Raw genomic sequence first — 26137 nt, 5'->3', positions numbered from 1 at the left:
GAGAACAAAAGCAGACCATGAAAAGAACTGAAAAAGAGCCACAGGTGAACAACTGTCAACAGAGATAACATAGAAGTGTTTTGTTCAAAAAACAGGAAAAGTACAATAAAAAGCTCCATGAAACAAAGGGCATTTAGGTATCTAACATATGACAGTTTAATTGAACACCAGCTTGACATACAGATCAGCATAACTGGGAGAGCACTGTTTTGTTATCTCTTGGATACAAACTATCTCAGTACCATAATAACCAAACCAACAAGCTTTTCTTAATTTCCTGTTTCTCTTCCATATAATTAAAAACATCTCTCTCTCTCTTTTAATGAACATGAATTCACCGTTATCAATTTTGACTGCAAACAACTCACTCCAGTATCAAAGGGCCCGATATTAAAGTCAGTGGGAAGCTTGCCACAAGACAGGATCAAGTTCAAGTTTAATTTCACTGTAGAAACCACTGAAATTATCCTATTTCCTCTTGAAATTTACTTATGAGTCAAGTAATCAAACAATCAGAAGACACACATGGTCCGCCCCCATATCCCTAAAACTAAAGCCATTTCTTAATACTGCATATCAGTACACTTTGTGAACTACTAGCAGGGGGTCTCTGGAGCTATAGGGTGCCTCTACTGACAAAATTGGAGTTCAGGATGATCCAAACATCAGTAAGCAGAAGATAACACTGAGCAAAGGAAGATTCCCAGACGAAAACTTTCAAGAAAAGATTAATTTAGCCAGGATCTCTATAGAAAAGAGTCTTTTACTAGACCAAGTAATACTACAAACGCGTTCTGAGGGCACAGGTTTGGAATAGAAATGGCAAACCTCAGAGCTAGTTTGAGAATACCTGCTTTGAGTTTAATTTCATCATGGTAGCAAAACATTGGATAAGATGATCTTCTCTGGTGGAGCAGCAGCAATACCTCACAACGGAGTAGGTGAAAAGAAATAGTTTCTATGTTACAAAGGGAAAAAAAAAAAAAAAGTAGAAATCATATGTAGAATAGAATTGCTGAACACTATGAAACTATAGCACACATATTTCTATAGAGGTTGAGATTTTATTGTTGAATAGAGCTATGAAAACTCTGGAGAGGATTTGAAAAAAAGGCAGCAATCATGTTGTGGTATAATTGAATTAAAATACAATTATATACCACAAAATTCTGACTTTCAAACTGACCAGCATAGTGGAATGCAGCAAACAAAGATATGGAGTGCTTGTAACAACCACCACTTACTCCAAAAATGATACCTTGCTTTAGAAAATGGCAAGGGGAAACCAGACCCTGAGCTGTGCTCTTTTTTATGTTTTGCAGTTACAGCATCAGTCAAAGTGAATTCCAGAAAAAAATGAGAAGTCTTGTATAGTTAGAAACCCAACCTGCCTACCTGTGATGACACAAATTTCAGTTGACTGAACAAACGGCACATTTATCAGGACAGTTGAGATGTGCAGGCATCGGGAAGAATTATTTTTTTTACTACAAAAGTTGTAGATAAACACTCTTACAGGGTAAAACCTACACAGAGAAACATTCATTCAGATTTTAAAGCTGAGTGAAAGAATAGCAATGTGAAGGATTTATTAATATATTAACTTTAAATTAGCAGTTACACAAGAATCTTTACATTTTTCAGTAGTTGCTACTCGTAAGTATGAGCTCGAAAATCCTTTTAAACTGTTTTTAGTTGGATTCAGAATATTGTGGTTGTAAACTATACATATGAGCACTGACATAACATTTGGAAGGGATTTAAGGTATCACCATGAGTTCACCGCACCCGAAACTGCCATGCCTGCCTCCCGTCATCCCCACTGTACAGCTGCACAGTGTTCCATGTAATTACATCTACACTGCTGCTCAGATTTCTGGCAGTGTATTCCTGCGCTTTTACCACTCCACTAGCCTGAGTCACTCACGGAAATATTTTGCAGTATACAAAAGAAGAATCTGGCTACGCGACTCTGAATTACCATATACTGTCAACACATTTAACCAGCCATTTCCTGCTCTGTATGCAGTTTGGCTGGTACTGGGTACAGCTGATAGAAACAAATCACAGACCTGTCCACAGGTTGGTTTTGCTTCTGGCTCTATTCTCATCAAAAAAAAAACCCAAAAATGTAGATAGTACCACTGCAACAGTAATTTTGGCTCTGCAAAAAACAGTTGCTGAACAAAATTTATCACATTTTATGCCAATTTCTTGATTTCTTTCCATTTCAGGGCAACTAGCAAAGAGCTGGGACACAGGATCACAAACAACGTCTCCAGAATATCTGCATAAGAACTGGTGAGGTGTTGTGGGTTAACCACAGCCAACAAACATTTCTTCCACCCCTGAAATAACAGGCTTTGGAGTCAATGCCCTTATAGAGGACCCTGAGTCTGCCACACCAGCAAACGGACACCTCAGCTACAAATGGCACCTAGTGTTATGCAAAGTTTGGCAGAACATAGAGACGTTCATAGACATTAAGGAGAAATGAATCAGCAGTGTGTACTGCCCAAAGTTTGAAGTGATGCACCATCTACACATTTAGTCAGAAAGCAGCCTTATTGCTTCCTGTTTGCATGTTTGGCAATGAGCTACCCAGGCCCTTCTATTTTAAGGGGCCTCCACCTATTGCTATAGTTCATGAAATTATACCCTGATTTCAGAACACCTGCCAGAACGTTTAGTTAGAAATTCAGTAGATAGACAGCGAGTATCCAATCAATTGATTGAAAATTAGATCTCAAAAGCTAGTTTAATACCAACATGCCATCTGTTGTGGCATGCTGCAGCCTGCCCTCTGCAAGAGCCCACTCAAGATTTTATTGCTTTTTAGGGAATCATCGTCATGAAGGCTGGGTGAAGGAATTAAGGGAAATAAGGGCTGATGAGTAATTCTGCACCTTTATATCACAGTGTAACAGATATGTGGACAGGCTGTAAAGAGGTTAATATGATGCTGCTTGCTGTTGAACTCTTTTCAGGTTTTCCATTACTTTCCTGCAATGAAACCCCATCAAATGGGTCCCATCCTCCTCTGTCAGTCTCCTGAAGATGTTTCCAGAAATATTCCATTTTCACACACAACTTACAAATCCTCTAACACCTGCCACAGTAGTAGCAATCTTGACTTGATCAAAACACCAACAGGAGGATTCTCCATGCAGCATTTGTATTCAAAATCTTTTACAATACTGAAAATAAATACAGCATAGCATGTGGAATGTTAAGTTCAAATGCTAAATAAATATATATATAAATTACTAGATAAATTCCAGCACATAAAAAAGAAATAGTCAAAAGGGAAGATTTACAAGTTGCCTTTGGAAGAAAAGAGCATTCTAGAAAAAGAACTGTACAATTCTCACTGCAAAATGAACAAGTTACTGCTTGAGCTAAAGCAGAACCCAAGCTTTAACTTCATCCACAAAAATTGATACAAAGCATATCGAAAGTCAAAGCATGAGTTTCTATGCAGTGAATTAAATTAAAATGCATACAACTTTGAGTTAATTGCAACAGAGAAATATCCAGAAATAGAATGTGAGCATCTCGGATCAGGATCCAATATTTGAGTATTTGGATCGAGATGGATCAAAATGAAATTTATTTTATTTCTTTCCACTTACATAAAGTGGAAATTAAGTAATTTTTCAGTTTTAAGAAAAAAAAACTTATCAATGGGTGAGAATAGGAGAAAAGTTAATAAAATATAATTTGAGAATACATATATATCTAAGGAAAATAAACATGTTAAAAATAAATACGTATATAAACTTAGCTGCCCATTAAAGCAGAGGCTCATGATATCGATTTTCCATGTTTTCTTTATTGTATTAGGCTTCTTTTTAATTTGAAAGACTATACAAACTGCAGTTGCATTCATAATTTAAATAACTGGAAAACTGCATCAACAAATCGTTTTGTATATTTCAGAGCCTCAGCCTCAAAGCATTCCCTTCTAGCCTGAAAACATTCATCTTCCACATCAAGTAATCCCTGCATTTATTTAATGATCTGCAGTTTGATCCTTGGCTGCACAGCTTTTAAGAATTCTCACAAATACATATCGCATTTTTGGCTTTAAGATCCTCACAAATATATTTTGTAACAATTATCTTCCTTACTTTGGTCTCACCCTGAATGTGAAGGAGAAAAGAGCAATGTCTGTTCCCATCTTGCCCAGTCACCCAAATACTGCAGAGAGTAGGAATGCCAAAATTCAAAGAACTATTTCTTTGAAAATTCTTTAACTGTTAAAATTGTTTAAATTGTTGAACAATCATTGAATATAGTCCTTTAAGGTAAAAATTATAAGAATGCTCACTATGGGTTCTGCATTATACTGACAGAAGCACATACTAAACCTGTTATTGATGTTAGCAGTACAAGATGAAGACCAGATGCTGGTCTGAGAAATGACTGTTAAGTATAACTATGTCAAGGAATAACATGAGAAGTAATTAAGATCTGATAAGTGTACTGTCTTTATGATTAATGATTCTTGCCTTTTCAAAGAATCCTGTGCATGAAAGACGCTACCAGATTTTCCACATAAACCAAAGGAGGCAAATCTGCTGCACAAGGTATTTTGGTTGTTATTCTTAATGATTACTGGAGCAAAATTAATCCAACTCACATCCAGTAAAAACAACAACTTTCTATTAAACGTTCCTGATTTAAGCCCTGAAGCTTAGCAGTGAAAGAATTTCAAAGGAACGCCATACACTTGAAAAATGTTTGATCAATTCAAAGATTTCATCATTCTGGTCTGCTTTCAGCAGTTACCTAAATGGAAAACAATCCTAACACTACCTTGTTTGAGATCTGTTGTCTACGAAATTATTTCACAGAAAAAGGAAGGAGAATCAAACCATTAACAGCAAATACTGTCTATCATGCACTTGTGTTCAAAATATCTTTGTGTGATCTGCTCAGGAACTTTGTCCACTTTTTTATATTACACTGTAAATAATATAAACTCAGCTTCTTGTCTGCATAACTGTAGCAGAAACCCTTTGATCTACCCTTCCTTGCCACTTCGCTTTGCGCTTAAAAAAGATGCAAAAAATGGAGAGGAATGATGAAGTTGAAATAAATAAATTGATGGTTTTCACAACAGTGTGAAGAGCAAAGATGATACTTTTAAAAACAAGCATTTAGCACTTGCACTTCATTATGAAGAAATGGCACACAATTATTTTAAGATATACTAAAAGAGTATTCACTGGAATTGATGCCAAAGAGAGGGAGTTGTTTAAGACGTGAAAATGAATACATGATTAATTGACAAGAAAATTCTTGGAAACTTTAGTCTTATTTAATGACCCAATCAGTAACCTGGCTGCAGCCACAACATCCACTGGGAATGCTGTGCATCAGATGTGTGGCTCCTCTCACACGCCCTACAGCGTGCTGTGGTGGTGGGTCTGCTACCTCTTCATCCAGAGCTGTGCTACCCCGAGTTTGGCTTCTGCATTCAAAATATTATTTCGTTTAGAGGTTCCCTGAGCTTGTCTGGAAGTCCTAGCAGGGCAGCACAGCTACCATATAACCCCTGGGCTGATGAATGATATACCTCTGTTGGGGAAGGTCATCCTCTTCAACCGAGTGTGCAGCCTAGGGAGGAATGTACTTGGTGCAGTGAGGAAGAAGACAACTGCCTAGCCAACCAGATAAGCCAAATCAACCCCAGCAATCAATGGGGTGACAGATGTCATAGCCAGATCACCCTCGCATCCTCATTGTCTGTGTCCTATTTAGAGTGTACAAAACCAGAGAAGTAAAAATCTACCTATATACAAGTATAATCTTTTAAATTCCAATTAAAAGAAATCAAGGCTAGCTACTGCACTTAGATTAGACGATCCTTGCAGGTCTCTTCCAACTGAACTATTTTGAACTATTCTATGCTATATAATAATCAACATATTTTTTCTCATAGTTGGAAGTTAAATGTGGACTATCTTCACAAGTACTACTAATACAGTCACATTTATGCACTACTGTGAAAGCAATGTTAAGCAATGTACAAGTTAAGCATGTATGTTTTAAAGGATTATACTTGAAGGCAGTATGAAAGGTACTTCAGCTTAAAAGCATTTTTAACATCTGATAAATATCTTAAGCATGTATTGGTTGTGATGGACAGGCATAACGAAAGCAATAAAAAAGGACATAAAGTGAAGATAAATAACTAGAGACAGGTTTTGTTCTTTCTCTGAGAAATATGATACAGTTCTCTCAGGTCCAAAAGTCTGTTACTGAACAAATACTTTAGAAGAAAAATTTAAAAATAAGTAATAGAATGTGCTTAATCCACATGCATTCTGCAATATCAAAGACACAAGCAGACAGAAATGCACACTAGCTGAAAGCTGTGGGAACCTTGAAAAGTGGCAACCAAAACACCTGGAGAGTATCGCACGTATAAAACTTCAGGACACAGCACGTAAAAGGGTTAGCGCAGGAAAAGTGGAAGCAGCTTTCCTAATACATATTTATAGTTTATTTTGGGGTGCATTAGTGTATATTCTTTTTCTCTTTCCCCAGACATAGGCTTTTCTCCAAGCTCATTAGTAAATACGTAGTACGTATTAAAACTAGATTACAAAAAATTAATTAATTTAAAATTAATTAATTACATGGTTTTTTTCATATAGTGTTATACTGTAACCTGGGAACCCAGCTTGAGAAAACGAAAGCCTGTAACTACAGGCTTTTGCCATAGTGCCATTCCACAAGTGAAGTAATTCAGTTCTTTTTTTTGCACAGACTACTTCTCCCTTTAACTCAGAAAAAATAAAACCAATCTCTCTGCCTAGAGTAGCACTAATCATTTCATTTACCGATAGTCTTACAGGTTTTCTTCATCTGCAATCTGAATGCAGGTTTCCCATGTAGTACAATGTTTATTTGGTAAAAAACAATTACCATAGTACTTTACTGAGTAAAGAATTGCATAATGAGTTCACCAAATTAAATTAATGTAATTTCAGAATTTATAAGGTAATTTTTAAAGGCATTTTAAGAGGAGACAGAGAAATAAAAATCAGCAAAACCCTATTCAATACGATTAAAGTCTTCCCACTGACATGCAGAACACATAAAATGCAAGGTCACTTAATTTCTGTGGCTTTATCAATGACTGAAGGACCTGGCCATCTCCAGTGGGAGCCACAACTGCCATGCTGGACAAACACAGCCAGGTGAGCTACCAGCTATCTATGGAATTTACTGAGGGCAAACAAGAATTTGGAGTGAATTGTAAAATTACGTATCAGCAGTTTAGCAACAGATTCTCACATTCAACATCTCCAACTATAACAGAAAAGAGTATTCATCAAACCTAATGCCTTTCTTGACAGTATAGCCAAGAGTTCTAGGAATGGAAATACAGTAAATATTAAGAAAATGTATCATTCATTGTGATTACATAACTGGTCAAAAGGATTTCTCTGTTTGTGGAATTATTACATGTATTCTGTACTCTTAGTTTCTCAATTTGTTATTTCTTATTTTTTAAATTAAGATTAATAACAATTTCTTCACACGATTCAGCAGCTAGAAAGACTGTCTTTTTTTCTACCACTTCTTAATATCCTATTTGGTTTATGAAATTTCTGTTCAGTTTCTACTAGCTCTCTCAGTTCAGTTTATTCCAATAGTTATAATTTAACCTGGCTGACAGACACAAAACAAATAAATCAGTAAGTTGCCTGCTAAAACTCACTAGTGCGCTCAAAAGCTGTTCTAAAGCATGCACCTGTCTCAATGGAAATGTTGCTGTGCTTAATAAAACTGTGAAGTCCAGAAAGAGTCTACAGTCTTGAGACAGCAAAAATATTATGTAGCTTAATGAAAACCACACAGCAGAATAACAAGAACCGCCAAGAAGTCAAAGCTGGAAAGATTTTGTTTCTTTCCTTCAGATGTATTTAAATTATGAAGTGGAGAAGCCTGTGTGATTTAACTTTAGAACTGAAATTGGTTCAATGACCCAGGAGTTTAAGCCATAGAGGGATTAGTATAACACAGCAAACTGCAAAGAACAGGACAGGCACACATTTGGAAGCCAAAAGAAGGAAAACAGCTGATCACACAAACTATTAAATCAACCTTAACTTCATAATAGAGATTTCAACATCTATGCGTTACCTCAGTATCACTTCTTCCTACCTCAAATATAAATGCTTTAAATACTTTTTTATCCATGCAAGGTTTTTATAGCCTCACCAACCAGTGAACCGCTGTAGTTCTGCTAGACTAAACCCTACTCAAAGCAATTACTTCCTATAATCGTTTTTGTTTATTTCATGCCACTTGGGAATTAGTCTAAGCTAAATTAACAAAGATACAATTATGTAAGACTGTGTTCAAGCAAACAGAGCATTGCTATAGGTATTATACTGTTGTAACTGTAGTTATCTTCTTGTAGGAATGAAAGTATTTATTCCATTTCTTTTTCACAGGATTAATACACTTACTACATAAAAGCTCTTCTGAACAGTCACAAGACCTTTTAAAGAATTGCGTCTTTGTCATTAGCTTTAGCAGATTATACTAGTAAAGGTGCTTGCAGTCCTTTTCTAACATGAAAACTTTCAAAATTAATGATTTTGCTATCCAAAAGCAAACTCAAAATTAACACCTTCTGAGATGACTTCCTCACATTTTAACATATCTCCCTTAATTTGAAGATTCCAAGTGCAACTAATTCCTTTTCTAAAAGTATGTACTAAAAATAAAGAGTTCTCTTTCTCTTCCTTGTGGTGCCTCTGCTGCCTGCACTGTGGATAAGGTTTAAAATGGAATTAGGGCCAACTTTGTCAACAATATTGTACACACAGTAAGAAAAGAAAACAGAACAACTAGGAAAATAAATAATGTTAGCTCTGCTTTGAGCAGAGTTGGACTAAATGACTGGCATAGTCACTTCCAACCCCAGCAATTCCAGGACTGTTACACCACAGGTTAGCATTTTACCTGACACACCATTAAGCATCACTTTAGTAGTGAAGCAAAAGGTAGTCATGTTAGCATACAATTTTAGATCGATTGGAAATAGGAAGTATTTTAGACACAAGAAATGCTGATCCTGTTTATAGAATACAATGCTGCTTTCCCAAAGGCAACAGCTCTGAAAAAAATAAGAAGGGACACAAATATTTTCTCTGAGTTGTAGAAGGGAGAGCTGACAAAAAAAGAAGATGGCACAAACAAGTCCTCCCGCAGAAATCACTGATGACACCAATAATGCAGTATCTTTCCAGTATTTTTTTTAAAGACAAGTACAAACCACAAAGCATGCAGAAGAGACCCGTGGGATTATTTCAGGCTTGAATAATGAGATGTGGAGCAAAAGATGTAAACCTGAAATGTTTAACTTTACTTTGATAAAGTGAGAACTGAGAGGTGACTTTACAGCACATATGTAAGCATCTCCAATAGGGAAAATGTGTCAATTTTTGAAGACTTTAATCCACCAGAAAAAAGGCATAACAAGAACAAACAGTTCACCCTTGATGACAGACAAACTCGAACCAGAAGTCATGCCCCCTTTGACTGTGAGCATCACTGACCACTGAAAAAGCTATGCACATGGATGATTGTTCTAAGGGATCCTCTGAAGGCTCTATATTAACACTGTTGCCTTTCAGTTACTGAGCTTAAACTAGAGTCAACTGAGTTTAAGTAAATAACATGTTAAGAGGATGTCAGACTGTAGCTAGAGGTCTCAATTAACACTAGGCTTTGCAATTCTAAGAGGTGTCTTACTTTCCCAAACAACATGCTCTGTTGCCCTCTTGACTTAAAATCTAAGGTAGCATCAACCATGCAATCATTAAACTTTTTCTTTGTTGCCTCTCAAGCTTTCCCTTTCCTGTGAGATCTTTCTGAAATTAGTGAGTCCCACGCATCTGCCTCCTCACCACTTTTGCTGCTTTTGTCCTGCTAGTTATGCCAGGCAGCACCTGTGTCCGTTTTCTTTAAAAGAAGTCCTTCAATTTGACTGGAACTTTCCTTTGTCAAATCCTTCTGTCACAATATAGTGTTTGCTGTTCAGATCCATATTTTTGTCCCACTCCCAGCAGACATAAAGGACAAATGCTCACTCTCTTCCACTAATTATTGTCTATCTGAAGGTTACCATGTATCTCTTGAACTGAGCACTAGAGGAAGTGCTGGTAACTGGACACTCAGCAATGACAAGACTGACAGGACTACTACTGCACAGCTTTTGCATACGACATTTTTCTTTTTGCCTTCCAGTAAAACAGCAAACATACTACCACAATATGTCACACAACCAACAGACAGCTTGTGATGCACTGTAACCAACAGATGCTTTTCCGCAGGCTGTTTTTCACCAGTCCTCTCACATTGACATAAAAAGTGGTATAATTTTCTGCCCAGTACTATCTGAAAACCATTACCTTCATGACTCCATCAATTTTATTATTGTAGCTATTACTGAGAAATAAAGTATTGTAATACTAGCTTTATTCTACCATCAAAGAAGCAACTGAAACTTCCATTCATTGCAGTTGTCAAAAGTAATGGAACAATTTTGTTTCCCTTTTTAAAAAATGTAGTGAATTTTCAAAGTATGCAAATATTGGGGTTTTGTTTTGTTTGTGACACCCATCGTGCCTGCAGTTCTTATACTTTCAATTATATGAGAGAGACCAAATTTGCAGAAACATGTTCTGCAATAGTCTGCTGCTAAGTCTAATAAAATATAAGTGTAACACTACTATTTTCACACTTTTTTTCTTATGGAAAATGCAAAGAAAGCAATTATGGTTTTGACAGATTTAACATTTCATACATAAAAATAAGTATTTCATGTTCAAAAGAACCTCTATCTTGCATGTGCATTTGGCTGTTTCTTTAAAAAAAAATAATCTAGCTTTTTTTTGTTTTGGGAGCAAACAGAAATCCTAGTTATAGAAACAGTTCTAGCTGTACATCTGCATGCAAGAGTTTTAAATATATTTTAGTTTTTTCTTGCTGTCTTTTTTAAACCAATGAACTCTACATATGGCCACAGAAAACTCCTGCAGTTTTGTCCTTCCAAACACTAAGCCTGTATGAAAATCCCACCACTACCTTCAAGACAACAAGTACCTGAAACTAGCATCACTTTCTCTTTCACGTTCCACACACATTTGAATGGTTTGCTGACAGCTTTTAGGAGGTTTTACATTGAGAAATCCTTTATGTGTGAGGCTGATAAGAACTATGTGATTTCATTTGATCCCTTCTACCTCATGGGAGTTACAGAACAGCATATTATAAAGATCTGAAACCTAGAAGAAAAATCATACTTTCAAGGCTCATTTTCTCTCTCAAATTGAAGACGTTGTAAAACTTAAATAACAACAGAACTATTTCATGGTGCTTTAATGTATGACAACACAAATAAGCTTATAAAATATTAATTACATTTTCTCCATCAATAAAGTGCTAAACTGGCACAAACCCAGAACTAATTACTGTTATGTAACTCTTCTCAACAAATATGGCAAAAGCACACTTTTCTCACTACAATAACCAGTTTTAAATCTTTTTAAGTTCAAATTAGTTACATACTAGATTTTTAGCTTGAATTATTAATGCCATAATTGTTTATTGTGGGTTTGTTAACACTATTTTTGCTAAATTTGTTCACTGTTAAAAACAACATCTTAAAGATCTCTAAAAAGATCTATCAAGTCTTTAGCCTACAAATTCTGGCATGATCTGGTGCACCTCACAATGGTTTGGGTACGTGAAAATAAACTTGGATGTTTGGCATATTATGCCCCTCTGAGATTTCCAGAACTCTCAATAGGGTTCCAGTGGCTGCAGTTCCATAGCTGAAGGTAGTAGAAAATGGTAGTATTAATTACAAATATTCTACAAACCAAAATGTAGTAGGCAAAAAATCCCATGTAGTTTAATGGCTTTAAGTACAGCTATTTTCAGGATCAGATCCCAAAGACTAACAATGTTTCCAACTTGAAACTTCTAGAAAGTCAGAAGTGGAGGAATTTATTTGAAAAAAAAATCACATAAAACTTTTTAGAAAGGATCATACATATTTATGATACTTCAACAACTATTCCACTTTCATAAGGAAATGGTGATTGGGAGAGGAGACGAGATCTAATGCAACAGCATCAGATCTATCCTCTTTCTAGAAGATCTTAACACTTTATAAAGAAAGCTGAAAATGTCCTCTGTTGTACCAAGTCCATGGGAAACGAATGATAAAAATATTTAATGGCTATACAATTGTGCCAAGTCCTTAAAACTAATCATAAAAAGCAATTAAAGATACTTTCAGTACCTGATTATATTTCTAGTTCTTTTATTGTTGTTTTGGTATCTTGTAGGCAAAATACTTTCAGTTTGTCCTGATAAATCTCACTGGTAATTTACTTATTTCAGGGTTATTAAAATATGTAGCAATGCATTCTTATACATAACAACTATTTCCAAAGGGAACACTTAAACATTAGAAAACTATGACAATATGAAGCCCCTTAGCAAAAACCTAAACAAATTATGCAATAACAAAAATCCTCATAGCAGCTTATTTTCTAGAAAATGCTTGCATCATTCTACCTCAAATCAAATCTAAAACCAACACAAATCAGCATATCAGAGGCAAAATCTGAGCTGAATTTATAATTTAAACATTTCTGAAATTAACTAAAATAATTTCCCTCCATTTCTTGTAACACTACGATGTGACTCAGGTTGGTTATCACTAGGTGAATAAAGGGATTAAAAACATCATTATTTTGCAGGTAATACAGATACACTTCATACCATGGCTCTTTTTTCTTTGCTGTCCAGATCACCGAGGTGAAAGCAAAGGTGTTGACAACCAATACAATCTTTGTATTACAATGGAATACTATCTCTTTGAATGGTGAATGTTTATCATAAGCTTTATTAACAGTGAGATTATGGAAATGGGAGGGTTAGCATATAAAAGACATTCCTTTCACGGAGTAAAATATTATGAACATTATTCAAGTTACATATGCTTGTTCAAAAAAAATGGAAATACAGGTGTTTATGACCAACTAGTAGCAAAACATTGCTTTTACATGCTTATATGCCCTTATGTCATTCAGAAAGGGGGAAAAAAATCAGCTGCCTTAGGCATCCACAAAGCACAAACTGGCTACAAGTTATAAACCTGTATACTGAATAGCCAAGAATAAAAGCTTGCTAAAAAAAAAAAAGGCTAAGTGGATTTACATTAAAAAATATGTTACTAACTCGTAACACTTAAGTAATTCATAAACTTTATGGAAAAATAATTAATTACCTCATTCTAGCACTTTTTTAAATGTTTATGATATCTGACATTCATATTTTGTCCAGCATTTTCCATAAGTCATTTGTTTTTGTAGAATAAGGGATGTCCCACAACATCATTTGATATCGAAATAGTTGCAATATGAAATTAATAAATACAAAATATACCTAAATTACTCATAAATATTTATATTACATTCCATTTTAAACAACATAAAATACAAAATATTCACTTAAGACTGTGAGAGGACTTTATATTTCACATTGTTTATGTTAAATCCTTATTTCATTATCCACCTAGCAACAGTTTTAAGTGTCCTTAAGAACTGTTATTAAATGCAGACATTGCAGATGCAACATTAGTTTAGAACCCCCCACCTAATCTGACTCTAACTCCCGAAAGAAAAGAATCACTTTGTTTTAACTACCTACATACAATCAGAACTGTGTACTATAGGTAACAGAAACGCAACTCTTACCAGCAAATGTGTCTTCCATTGAATCTTAGATTCCTCCTCAAACGCCAAAAGAGCAGGTACTTCCAATACCATAAGTCTGCATGCTGCACTTGTCCAAACTAAGAGTCAGGCAACAGCTGCTCAGTTTAAAGCTACAAACTGTTGCAAAATGCATAACTGACATGCCTTGTGTAAGCCACGGAGAAGACATGCGTTTGGCTGGCTCACTGAAAGGTCAGATTACCCACCTCCCCAGATAAAAGCTGAAACACTGGGAATCGAATGGAAGGAAGTTTAGAAATTAAGGACAAGCACACATCCTGCTAAGACTAAAAGCATTTGATTTTGACAGCAGAGTTATAAACAACAGCGATTTGAATTCTGTTGGATTTTTGTCTTTAAATATATTAAGAAAAATGTTAGCCTACACCCAGGCTTTTGTACAAGTTATATTTATATCAGTGTTGTTTAAACAGGCCAAAAGTAATAAACGGAGTTAGTTTTGTTTTAGGAAACTTCAGCTGAAGCATTACAAAAACTGGGGCATGGGTTTCTTTATTAGCAAATGCCCTACCTTTACAGCTGTTCTGCAGTAGGGTCTCTATTAAAAGGCAATATCATTAGCTTTAATGGGACAAAGGGCTATGACTTAGGCAACAATCCAAAAATGTTTCTTTGAGAGGCAAAAAGAAAACCTCCCTGAAGCTTCCAGAAGCATGATTAACTGTGAAGAAATTACAGAGGCTTAAAAAAAATAGCACAGCCTTTCAGTCTGCACCTATGTTCATAATAAACTGAGTAGTCTCCAAAATTCTGCCTCGATCTCAGCAGCCGTTAATATCAAGCTCTGGCATTTTTATCACTCATTTTCTTCATTCTAACCTTAGCCTGTCTATACACAGTTCACATCACTTTTACAAGCAGCAGGACTACATCAGTGAAAAGCTAGTTATGAAATTTGCCAGAGTACACAGGACTGAAAAACAATACACTGCCACAAGAAGCCTTTCTCCATTTCCCCAGGAAGTCCGAGGGAGCGATCTGTGCAGAACTGGAATGTGAGCAGTACACTCAGAGTTACTTTGTTTATACGGTGAATACTCATCTTGTCTGAAAAACCTCTACCGTAGGAACCATCAAGGAACACGGCCAATGCACCATTATGCTTTCATTGTCAATACCATCATATCCTTTCTTAATTGGAAGAAAGACAATTTGTGTTGTTTCCAACTTCCAGCTGAAAACTAATACACTCAGATTTCTAAAGAATTCATGTTAAATATGATAATATTAGGCCCCCCATGGGCATATGGTTTAGAATTGTAAAATTAATTTTATTTATAACTATCAACTATTTCCCTTCAAAAATACAAAATAAACCATCAGATTAAACATTTCTCATCATTATAGGATCAATACTAAGGAATTTTCCAGTAATTATAAAAGCACATATCTGAAAATATATATAAAAAAATCAGAATATTCTTGATTCCATAAAGAAAACTGTACAGTACATCATAGAATTTAATAAAAAAACCCAACATTGTGTCTGGATATAAATGAAAAGCATTATCCTACAAAAGTTGGACTTATTTCCTATTAACAAAACTTCAAGGGAATCTTTAGAGATGACTCGAGTCACCTTGAGGCTCAAGGTCCCTGGGATTTTTTGCTTATGATTGACATGCTAACATAAACATATCATAAAAGTTCCATTGAACGCTTTAAAAGTTCCCATGGACACTACTTTCACAAAGCCCATTCAAACAAATGTTCAGACCTTTAAAATAATAATAATAAGCAGTCCAGGGACTAACTATCTTCACTTCAAATATCATTTCATTTTTTTCTGAAAATTAATTACTCTTCATAAAAAAATAAGAAGTTTGATTTCAAAACCAACATCACTTTGCACAAACTTCTGCTCTCTTAGCTTTCATCCAAAGAGATTAGTATGCCCTTCATTCCCTTCCTCACAACAAAGATCTAATAGCACAGTCAGACTCTGAATTTTAACTCTTTTTTTTTCCGCTGGTGGAAACAACAGCCATAGAATACCAACAAAAATATTGCTGTAAGCAGAGAGTCACCTACACAAATCAAAGGATCATCAGTACACCAAACTGCCACATATTACTATCGGGACTAAAAACTACACAAAGCCATCTGAAACTCAGTTCTTTCTTTCAGACTGCTTAGCTCTACACAGCAGTTAAGATATCCAGATCCATGCAAACGTATACCTCCCTGTACCATGAGTACGATACCTGTTCTGTCCAACGGAGATGAAAATATCTTTAATTTTTTCCTTAGACTACTTACACTAGTTAACTTTCAACTGTCTGGATCAATGATGTCTTTTCATCTTGCAGCAGTATACCTTACTGAACTCAGAAAGAAGACTATAAGGATAAGACAAGCTACGCAGGCAGAGCCTAATTCTTTGTGCCTACAATGTGTTAAACATGTTGGACTAAAGGAACTTCTTGTTAAATTAATTTGCAGTGACCAACCTGGTGGCAACTACTTTGCAGTGATCTCTCCCTTCTGCCAGTTTACAGAAACAACCATCATAGCCAGCTGCAGATGGTCCCAGGTGTCCCTTGGCCACAACTGTGTTCCCAAATCTTTCTGCCATCTCAGCCCTGACCTGTGCTTCCTGCCACTCTTAATTCTGCCCCTAACCATGTGACCTGCACTTGTTCCCAGTCTTCCTGACCTGTGTCCTGGAGCCAGAGGAGCAAAGATCCCTGGTTTTCTGACTCACACCCTTGCCATAGAAACATTATCTACTTACTGTCTATCTCCTAGATTTTATTTCCTTTCATCTTATTACCTTAAATTCTCAGCCTGAGACACATTTTGTGTTTTCATGTCTTAACCTCAGCTCATTCGGCTTTATCTCTCACTCTAGGTGTACTTAACCTTTGGGCCCAAACACACACAGACCAGCTAAATCATGTTGGCCTTCCTAAATCCATGTACATAAAGCTTGTTATTGCCCATGATTAACATATAGTTGTGAGACAATAGCCCCAGCTTCCTGGATCCTGGAATCTCCCCAATAATGTAATGATAAGCCTTGTGAAAAGGGTAAAAGAAACAGCAGTGGGAAAAGCCACAGATACTCGGTCCTGTTTGCTGCCCAATCTTCAGTGATGGCAATGTCTAAATGCAGGAAAAGGGTAATCTCTCACTACTGAGCGATGAATGAAGGATCAATACAGTCTGCCTCCATCTTCATAGCAAATCAGTTTTCTTCTGTTCTTGGTCAAAAATTGCTGTTGTCTATTCAACAAGTTCTGAGTGAGCTTTCAACAAGACTGATCAAGAATATGGTCTGATTTATAATTCTTTCAAAATTGGCATCAGACCTAAACAGCTCTGAAAAACACTGAAAAGAATATTGATTAAAAATGTTTGCAGTTTGCTCCATTCTCAGACACCTCTTTTTACATTCCTTTTTTTTTTCTTAAATTACAAAGCTACAGAAGTTATCCTCCTAAAGGGGGGAGCAGGGAGACATGAAGCGTACAAGTCTTTTTTCAACAACGACTCTGGATGCAGATATACAAAGCAAAAACATTTTCACATACTCTATGTCCTTAAGATTTTTTTTTTAAACAAAAAACAACAATTTTTTTCACATTCTGCATAAAAATGTCAACACCACATAAACTGTGACAATGACTGATTTTTCAAATACGATTCCAGTGAAAGTAAAAATCAGTTTGTAAGAAACAGAGCAGGCTGAAAAGCAGGATTTCCTTTCTATGAGAAGAAATCTGTTTTCAATTCAAATTCCTTTGAAAGACGTTCTCAAAACATCTTAATAACCAGAACTTCTGATTTACATACAGAGGTGCTACAACAGTGCAGCTGAAATGTCTTCAGTGTTCATACGTGCAAATTATTTTTTTTTGTAGTAACAAAGACGCTTGACAAGGATGTGAATGTCACTGACCAGCTGTGGGAACTCTAGGCATCTGTGGTTCCCGGGAGTCCATTCTCAGACTTTGTGCTACTGGCACCCAGATCACAGCTCCTCAGTCGAGAGCCTGGGAGCTCTGTGAGCCGTCTGAGCGCAGGGCTTGCAGGCTCACTGCTCCAGACCCAAGAGATGAGTCTCCGACAGAGCAGACCCTACATAAGTTTTTTAAGACTTTCAGTCCCAGATCCACGCAACTTGGAATTCTGGCTTCAGAGGTCTGGTGTGTTTGGAAGCCTTCTCTGGAACTAACACCACTGGCAGCTGATCTGCTCACAAGACCATTCTAGCCCTGGAGACTCAGATCATTTAGTGTCCTTAGCTACTGAACAAACCCTTAGAACAGTATTTCCTGGTGTTGGACTGCTCCTGACTGTAAGGTTCGTTGCTTGGGTCACTAAATAACTCCTGAAGGACCGAACACAAAGAATTCTCAATTTGCTTAGTGCTAGGAAGACATAATACCAGGATTCCTGTTGCCAGGGCAGATATTACATAAAGTCCCTAACTACAGAGTGTATAAAGGTTTTGAGAAGTCTTCCTTTTAAATCATGAAGGGCAGTCCCTGTTAAAGTAATGAGCTTCTATTTAAACAATGTGTGCAAGAGTGCTGAACTTTATCTCCAGGAATTGCAAATATTTTGAAGCATGAGTAGTGGAACATTTTCTGGTCCAGAAGAGGTCCTCCAAACATAACTCCAATAGCCCTTGAGATCTTTTCAAGAGTAGCTGATACAGACTGGTTCTAATAAACAAATTCACTTCCACTTTTGAAGCTTTTTAAGAACTGTCTTCAAAGTCATCTCAAGTGTAGCAATAATTACTTCAGAGTTGACAGCCATGTGAATTGTGTCTGCAGTTTCATGTCTCTACTGAATCTTAACTTGCAGCAAAGCTGAGAAGTGGTTATACCTGGTGGAAGATAGACATCTACTTGATATGGACCTTGACATCATGTTATATGTCTTTGGCACAAGACTGGATATATTGCAACACAGTCTGTATGTGGATCACAACTCAGAAATTATGAAGTGTGGAATTCAGTTATCTGTCCATTTCACGTCCTCTGTGCATCAGCCTTCTACTGCATTCAGACTGAAATTAAATTATCAGCCTAAGCTGTAACTTTCTAAATGGTTTATGACTTTCTTAACAGAAAAACTCATTCTCCCTCATACTGGTGCGCTAATCATCAATATGGGTGCACAAATTAGATTTTTTTTTTTAATTAGCAAGAGAAAATGAAGAGTTTTGAGTACTTTCCCTGATAGCCTCTTACCTCTGTAAAATACATCTATTCCCAGTCTGAATAGTAAAGGTCCATATACCACGTTCCATGTGCTGCTGTGAGGGCATCAGTGACCAGATGAGAGGGTAGAAGAAGAGCTCTGTGCTCTGCTGGTTGTTTTGGATAAGGTATGACAGTAAGTTATTATTCTGTACTCAAAAAATAGGGACACTTTTGTATATTTACACAATTCCAGAAAAAAACAAGTAAAAAGCTTGAGTGAAGCACTTTGTGCAATTCTGAGTATCACTGAGTTAAAAAAAAAAAGAAAAAGGGACACTAAAAATGCAGCTCCTGCAAAGCCAAACGGCATGAGGGGAAGCAACCAGTCTGTACACCTGCTGGTCAGCCACACGCCTGTTAAGCGACATTCTACAGTTTACAGACATACATTTAGCAACACATCTACATTAGGCCTATAAATGAACTCCATCATAAAAAAAAATAAAGATTACCTAACTTATTTGTTATAATTATTTTTATAAGAATAATAAACGCCCTACCTTTTAGGTTCAGATGGAAACTTTTTCTGAAGAGCGATCCACCCTCACTTAAAAAAAATGCATAGGTGGATTGCTTAGCTTTTCAATACAGTCACACAGTTTCTACTTCTTCCAACACATCATGGTTCTGTGACAGCACAAGAAAAAAACTTCCAAAAGAATACGGCCAGTAGACAATATTCCCCAAACCTGAAAAAAAGATTTGTCCAATATGTTTTCTAACTTGGGAGAGGAAGAACTATTCTTATTTTGTTAAAAAAAAAAAAAAAAAAAGTTTTAAAAGCCAGTACACTGAAGCCTAAAATTTTATGTTTACTTGCAAGCCAACTCATTTAAACTAAATCTTGTTTTATATACATTAAAAGACCTTTTTTGTTCCAAATCATTTGTCACTGGTAATTTTAGAGCAAGATACATATACAATGCTCCTACTCCTCAAAATTTTACCTAATAAAACTAGAATCACACAGATAATCCATATTTTCCAATAAAATAAAAATATAAATGACTTACACTTAATAATGCATTTGCATAATGCTTGTACAAAGGTAATGATATGTTTAAATACAATACATAACTATATATAGGCATTAAAAAAATCAAAGTTTTGCCTCTCACTCTTCCCCTCTTCTACAGGATTTTTGGAAGTGAAATCAGTTTCTATGAACAAGAACCCCGGAAGAAGAGAGATGTGACTAAAGCTGACGCTGGCATTGCCACTTACCATCAGCTCAGAGTTCCAGATGTGTAAACTTTCACTCTAATATGCAAGAATACTAAGTTCAAATTTCTGAGTGGCAGAACTAGATAATTCAATAGTTCTTTTATTTATGCTTGTTTAACATTGCAAATTACTTTTGAAGATATTTTAAAATAGATTTATATAATCTTTTATTTTCATAATGCACTCTAGTTCCACCGATGTCAGTGCTCCTGCTGTTCACGTTTTTATTTGCTAGTGGTTCCTTTTATTTATTTCAAGTAATCAATATAATTGCTGCCTTTGAGCATGCCCGTCTCTGTACTGGTAAGTACGGTGCAATGATACTCAAACTACCACCATCTCAGATAGTGCCGTCACCAGAGTGGGTCATATTTTGAAGGATTATTAACTGGGGCTTCCTATATTGTTTTCGAACCAACTACTATAGGGCATTTTGCTGCATCATGAGAACACGCAGTTTGGGTCTGAATGAGTTAGTAACAGGTCAAGTGTCTCCATACTGCAATACTCTGCACAAACCAAACATCTGCGATCCATAATTTCTTTCTTTGTGAACAAAACAAACATCACATCAGTGTCATTCTGCACTTCCATCAGGACCTTATGCTCGGACTTTTGATTGTACTATAATGTTGCAAATCCCTTTTCAAGTACAATTTTAAAGTAAGAACGCTAAGCCATTTTCTAATACAAAAATTAAAAAACAAATAAATTAAATACAAAGAGCTGAGAACCTATACTTGACGTTTTTATAGAAGCAAGCCAACGCTTGAAAATTTGTCCTCTCACAGTTTGTGAAACACAGTGACAAGAAACATTCACTATTCTTGGTCAAAACAGTAAAAACAAAGTCAGAGAACAGGTCTTCCCTCTGTTCTTCAACAGTAGCAGTGACATGAAGAAACTCGACCAGGAAAGACATAATGCTAATTTCCAGTTGCTGATACTAATTCAGGGCAGTGCATAGCATTGAAAATACAACATGGGCACTCAAACTGTCAAAGCAAATATTTATTTTCATCTCTGTGGTCTCTCCACAACTTATGACACTGTTAACTTAGATATACTGCTGTCTTGTCTGAGAAAGGCTGGAAGGGCCATGATGAAATGCACAACAGTTTGAACTGCTTATGGAGAGCAACAAGCCACAAGTGCTGATGGAAATATCACCCTCACTATTGTACTAATTTTGGCTAGCTCAGAGTAAATCTTCTTCATATTAGCTCACATGGTGCTAGATTTTGTATTTGTGACCAAAGCAGTGTTGATAACAAATGGATGTTTCAGTTATTGATGCATAGTGCTTACACAGTATCAGGCCTTTTCTGTTTCTTATGCTGCCCCACCAGCAAGCAGGCTCAGGGTGCACAGAAGCTGGGCAGGAATACAGCTGGTACAGCTGACCCTAACTGACCACAGGGCTACCACACGCTATATGACATCAGGCTCAGCAATAAAAGCTAGGGGAAAGAAGAGAAAATGTGTACATTTGAAGTTACGGCATTTGTTTTCCTAAGCAACTGTTACGTGTAATAAAGCCCTGCTTTCTTGGAAAGGACTGAACACCTGCCTGCCAATGGGAAGAAGTTAATGAATCCTTTATCTTTCTTTGCATGCACATGCAGATTTTGCTTTATCTGTTAATCAGCCTTCATCTCGGTGTGTGAATTTTCACACTTTTACCTTTGTGATTCTCTCCCCATCCAGCTGGGGTGGAGTAAGTGAGTGGCAGCACGGTGCTTAGAAGCCTACCAGGGTTAAACCAAAACAACTATGAAACTACACCACAGTCAATACATTCCTTTTCCAACACCTCCAAACAACTACAAAATGAAATGTTCTGATGACACACTGTATTCTGTGATAAATCCTTCATTGCATTTGACAGCCGAATTATTATCTATGTCAATTAAAACAGTTTAGATGAAATTAGCTTACAGTTGAATTTGAACCCAGCAGTAAAAGAGGATGCTGGACAGATGAAAATAACCTTTTTATCAATCTGCAAGGACAGGAAATTTTCTTTCTTAAAAGACACACATCCACGAATGATAATCACAGCTCTGAATACACAATACCGCTGGGTTCCTTGGTAATGCTAGTATCTCTGCTAATAACATCGCCAAGTAACACAGTGTAAATGTTTTCAGAGAGGACTTTATTACTTCTGTCATTTCTCATATAAATTAAATCATCGTGATATACCTGAAGATGAACCTTCCACATTCAGAGAACTTCAGTATCCTAAAGCTGCAGCACATTTCTTCCTCAACAGAGACTACTACAGTAAATGATACCTACACTATCACAGTAAATCAAATTTCTACTATCTACACAGGTTGTCTGTGGAATAGCAAATCAAGTTCAAGATAGGTCTTGGCACTGCAGAGATCCCAGAACTAGTGCAACATGCGCTGGGTACATAAAGTATACAGGTGCAGTTACCAACTCTGGCTCTGTAAAAAGATACAGTCATATTAGCACATCAGTGAAACTGAACTAATTACTGCTGCTGCTTCTAGTTTCAGAATTCAGTCAGAGCTTGCAGCTCTAAGGTGGCATTTGCCACTTGGGCTTTTAAGGTACTGCAGCAACATGCCCCATTGGAGGTTGATGTCTGTAGTCAGGAGACAGAGCATCCTTGGAGTCCCGATCAGGTCTGGGACATCAAAACCCTGTGCTCTCTTGTCCCCCTCTGTAGAAAGGAGGTCCACCATGCTACACCACCAAGCATACGACTAGGTGCTTTCAATCTTGCTTCTTAGAGCTGTTGCAGGAATGTGTTTATATCTCCCCGGAACAAATAAAAACCAAACAAAATAAGAAGGAATAACTTACCAAAACAGGACACTGTCCTGTACAGATCTCTCCCTCTCACAGACAATGACGGTACGTGAAGCTCAGTAATTCTGCTGTACATAGTACTGAAATTCACTCAGATGCTACAGCTAGCCATCTGTACCTGCTGTTTACACTAGTTTAGGGCCTCTCTCTGTCATTTGATTAACTTAAAAACACATTATTTAAAACGAGAAAGGGCAACTCTTTGGGATAAACATAAGACAACCTGATCCTAGCACAAACTGTATCATTATTTGTCTTTAAAAATGAGGTCAGTCTCTGTACTAGTTAAGAAACTGCACTGAGAATTCTGTCCTGATTTTGTCATACTCCTTTAAAATTTTGGCCAAGCCATAATATCCATATTCTTCAATCCTACAGTTGTACAACTGAGAAACCACATCCTTTTGTTACAGTATACCACATGATGATAAATCTCCAAATGCTTGAGTACCTTAGCAAATATTCTAGGCACTAATTAAAAATGAGTTTAAAAATACATATTCTGTATAAAACCCTATTTTAATGCAATGAATTTGTACCAAGAATGCCTTTGTCCTCTTTAATTTCCAAACTGAGATGATCAGCAACCATCCTCCAACAGGCATTTTCCACATAGATAATATCCACATTATCTGAAGTGATCCAATGCTGGAAAGATGATGGATCCAGGAGAAGACCAAAAATAAATCAGTAATGAACTGTACAATAATGACCACACAGTGCTATGCTGATAGCTAGTTGTATAAAGACAAGTATAATAACCAAGTATATTTTCCTTTCTCAAGTCCTGAACCAGGTCACTCCACGAGCAGGAGCACTTGGTAAATGAGAAATACTATACAAAGGAATACCCTAACAACATATCTTAGGTATTAACTTTGGATCCAAAGAGGAATGTTATTTAAAAAAAAAAAAAAAAAACACAAAAAAAACCACCAAAACTGAAGAGATCTCAATTCTGTAATAAGAATCTTTTCAATTTCGCATGCATTTTTACTTTATTAAACTAACCTAGCTAGTTATGACACACAATGACTGCAAAAGAAAATCTTCGAAAATGTGAAAACTTCAGGTATCAGTATATAACTACAGAATATTATAAAGTAGTATGTATTTTGCAATACACCCTATATTTAAGGTGGATGGGGTTAAAAAAAAATCAAATCTTCATTACCTTTAAGCATTGTTCTTCCAGATGATCCTCCGAAGATATTTAGAAGACCACTTCTTGCTCCTAATGATGTAGTTGCTTCTAGTAAAGCACCAGTTATATATTTAGAGAGTGCAGTCCTCTGTGAAGTGGCACGATATCGACAGTAAGGACCTGTTACACATTGTTTTACAGAAAACCCATCATCTTTGCATGTACAGTCTGTATTAAATGTTGGGAGCTTTCTCAGAAGATGAGGAAAATATTCAAAAATATCTTCTCCTTCATCTTCTCTCACTGTGCTGAAGATCTGTGAAGAATGCAAAAGCTGTTAGTTCATTTGCTTAAGATAATAAACTGAACATTAAAAAATTACAAACTACCATGACTTTTTGTGAAGTTCAACAGCCGCTGCAAAAAGGCACTTTGTTAAAGCCCTGCATTTATGCATCAAACTTGAAATATCTATGAATCCAAAACTGATTTGTGAATATTTTAAGCCGTCTTTCCAAACAGGCTATTTAAATAAGATGGCATTCTGGCTTTCAAACTATGGTTAAAAGCACTGTAATGAAAATCAGTTTTAAGGATCACCATTAGGCAAAACACTGCCACATTAAGACATCTGGTCGACATTTAAAATAAAGAATATACACAAAATCATTTATAAGACTATTAAATCTATTGTCTTTCAGTGAAGTCTTACAGATATCAGTAGCAGAAAACCTGATCCACCTAAGGTTTGCACTTTTTCTTGCTGAGTGAGGGGGAGGGGGATTACAAACAGAAATGGTTTTAATCACTGTGAGCAATATTTCAAAATGTTCTGGTGTCACGTTCATTGCATTACTTCCAGCCTACGCACAGGACCTCTATCTAATATTGGTTTAGTACTCTTTTCCCAATATTTGTGCTAACACACTAATGAACTGCAGTCTGTGGCTTAGCAACTAAGTAATGTTTGCTTATTTAAAAGAGTCTAATGATCAAAGCAAGAATCTGGAAGAAATCTTTTCATTTAGTATACAAGGAGAGACTTGATTCTCTAAATTCCTGTAAGCTGACTTACTGATTAGCATTAATAATTTGTTTCAATGATCTGTGCTTTGTAATTACACACTGTAAACTACCAAACTAAAAAATCTTAAGATAGGTCATTATAACTGTCATCAGGTCAACTGCAGAGACAATTTTCACAGGGTTGTTCTCCATCCGTCCTTAGAGGTATACAAGAAATAAGCTTATGGTATAATGACTGGGTTTTGTGATTTACGGCCTGTTTCTTATTGCCATCCTTCCCCACATATAAACAAAATACAGCTATCCATTAACATGGCAGAAACTGCATTCGATCCTATGATGCAAGCACATTGTGCTCAGTTGAATGACAAGGAACTGTTAGCACAGCCTGTGCACACCACATGTCAGAGGCACCAGCACCCTCACCACAGGACAAATGTTCAGTCATGTAACTAAGGAGGGAAGTGGCTCCTGGCGCAGTGATGGATCTGTACAAAACTCCCCTTCTGGTCTAAGACATGCATTTACCCTGCTATGTAAGGAGGGCTCACATGCCCTGCTCCCACGAGGTATCTGACTCTACAAACAGAAGTTGCAAACAATGACGTGGTTCTTTTATCCAGGTAAAGAAACTGAGAATTGAAGCAGCTTTGATTCAGCTACTAAATTCAAATTTCAGCAAATTTTCTACTACTTATCTGTAACCCAGAAAATAAAATACAATGCACTATTTATTAAAGTATGTATTTCTTATCTTAGCTTTAATTTCTATATTAACAATTTCTTGAGGAAAACAGTAAAATTTTATTCAAAATATAATAATTTATTAACTAGTAATGTAA

The 26137-nt window shown here is 36.3% G+C and overlaps 1 protein-coding gene across 3 annotated transcripts in view; it reads right to left on the bottom strand.

The window, feature by feature from the left end:
• The window catches only part of PLCE1 (phospholipase C epsilon 1), a 143808-nt gene that overhangs the window by 58430 nt on the left and 59241 nt on the right, over positions 1-26137 (bottom strand). For all 3 annotated transcript variants that reach the window (XM_054071401.1, XM_054071402.1, XM_054071403.1), the window contains exon 3: positions 24300-24585. In XM_054071401.1, the coding sequence (XP_053927376.1) occupies positions 24300-24585 (286 nt within the window). The remainder of the gene's footprint in view (positions 1-24299; positions 24586-26137) is intronic.

Source organism: Cuculus canorus, chromosome 7 (genome assembly GCF_017976375.1).
Source record: "Cuculus canorus isolate bCucCan1 chromosome 7, bCucCan1.pri, whole genome shotgun sequence".
Taxonomy (NCBI): domain Eukaryota; kingdom Metazoa; phylum Chordata; class Aves; order Cuculiformes; family Cuculidae; genus Cuculus; species Cuculus canorus.
The sequence above is the reverse complement of the archived record's forward strand: the minus strand, read 5'-3'. Positions and strand labels throughout refer to the sequence as shown.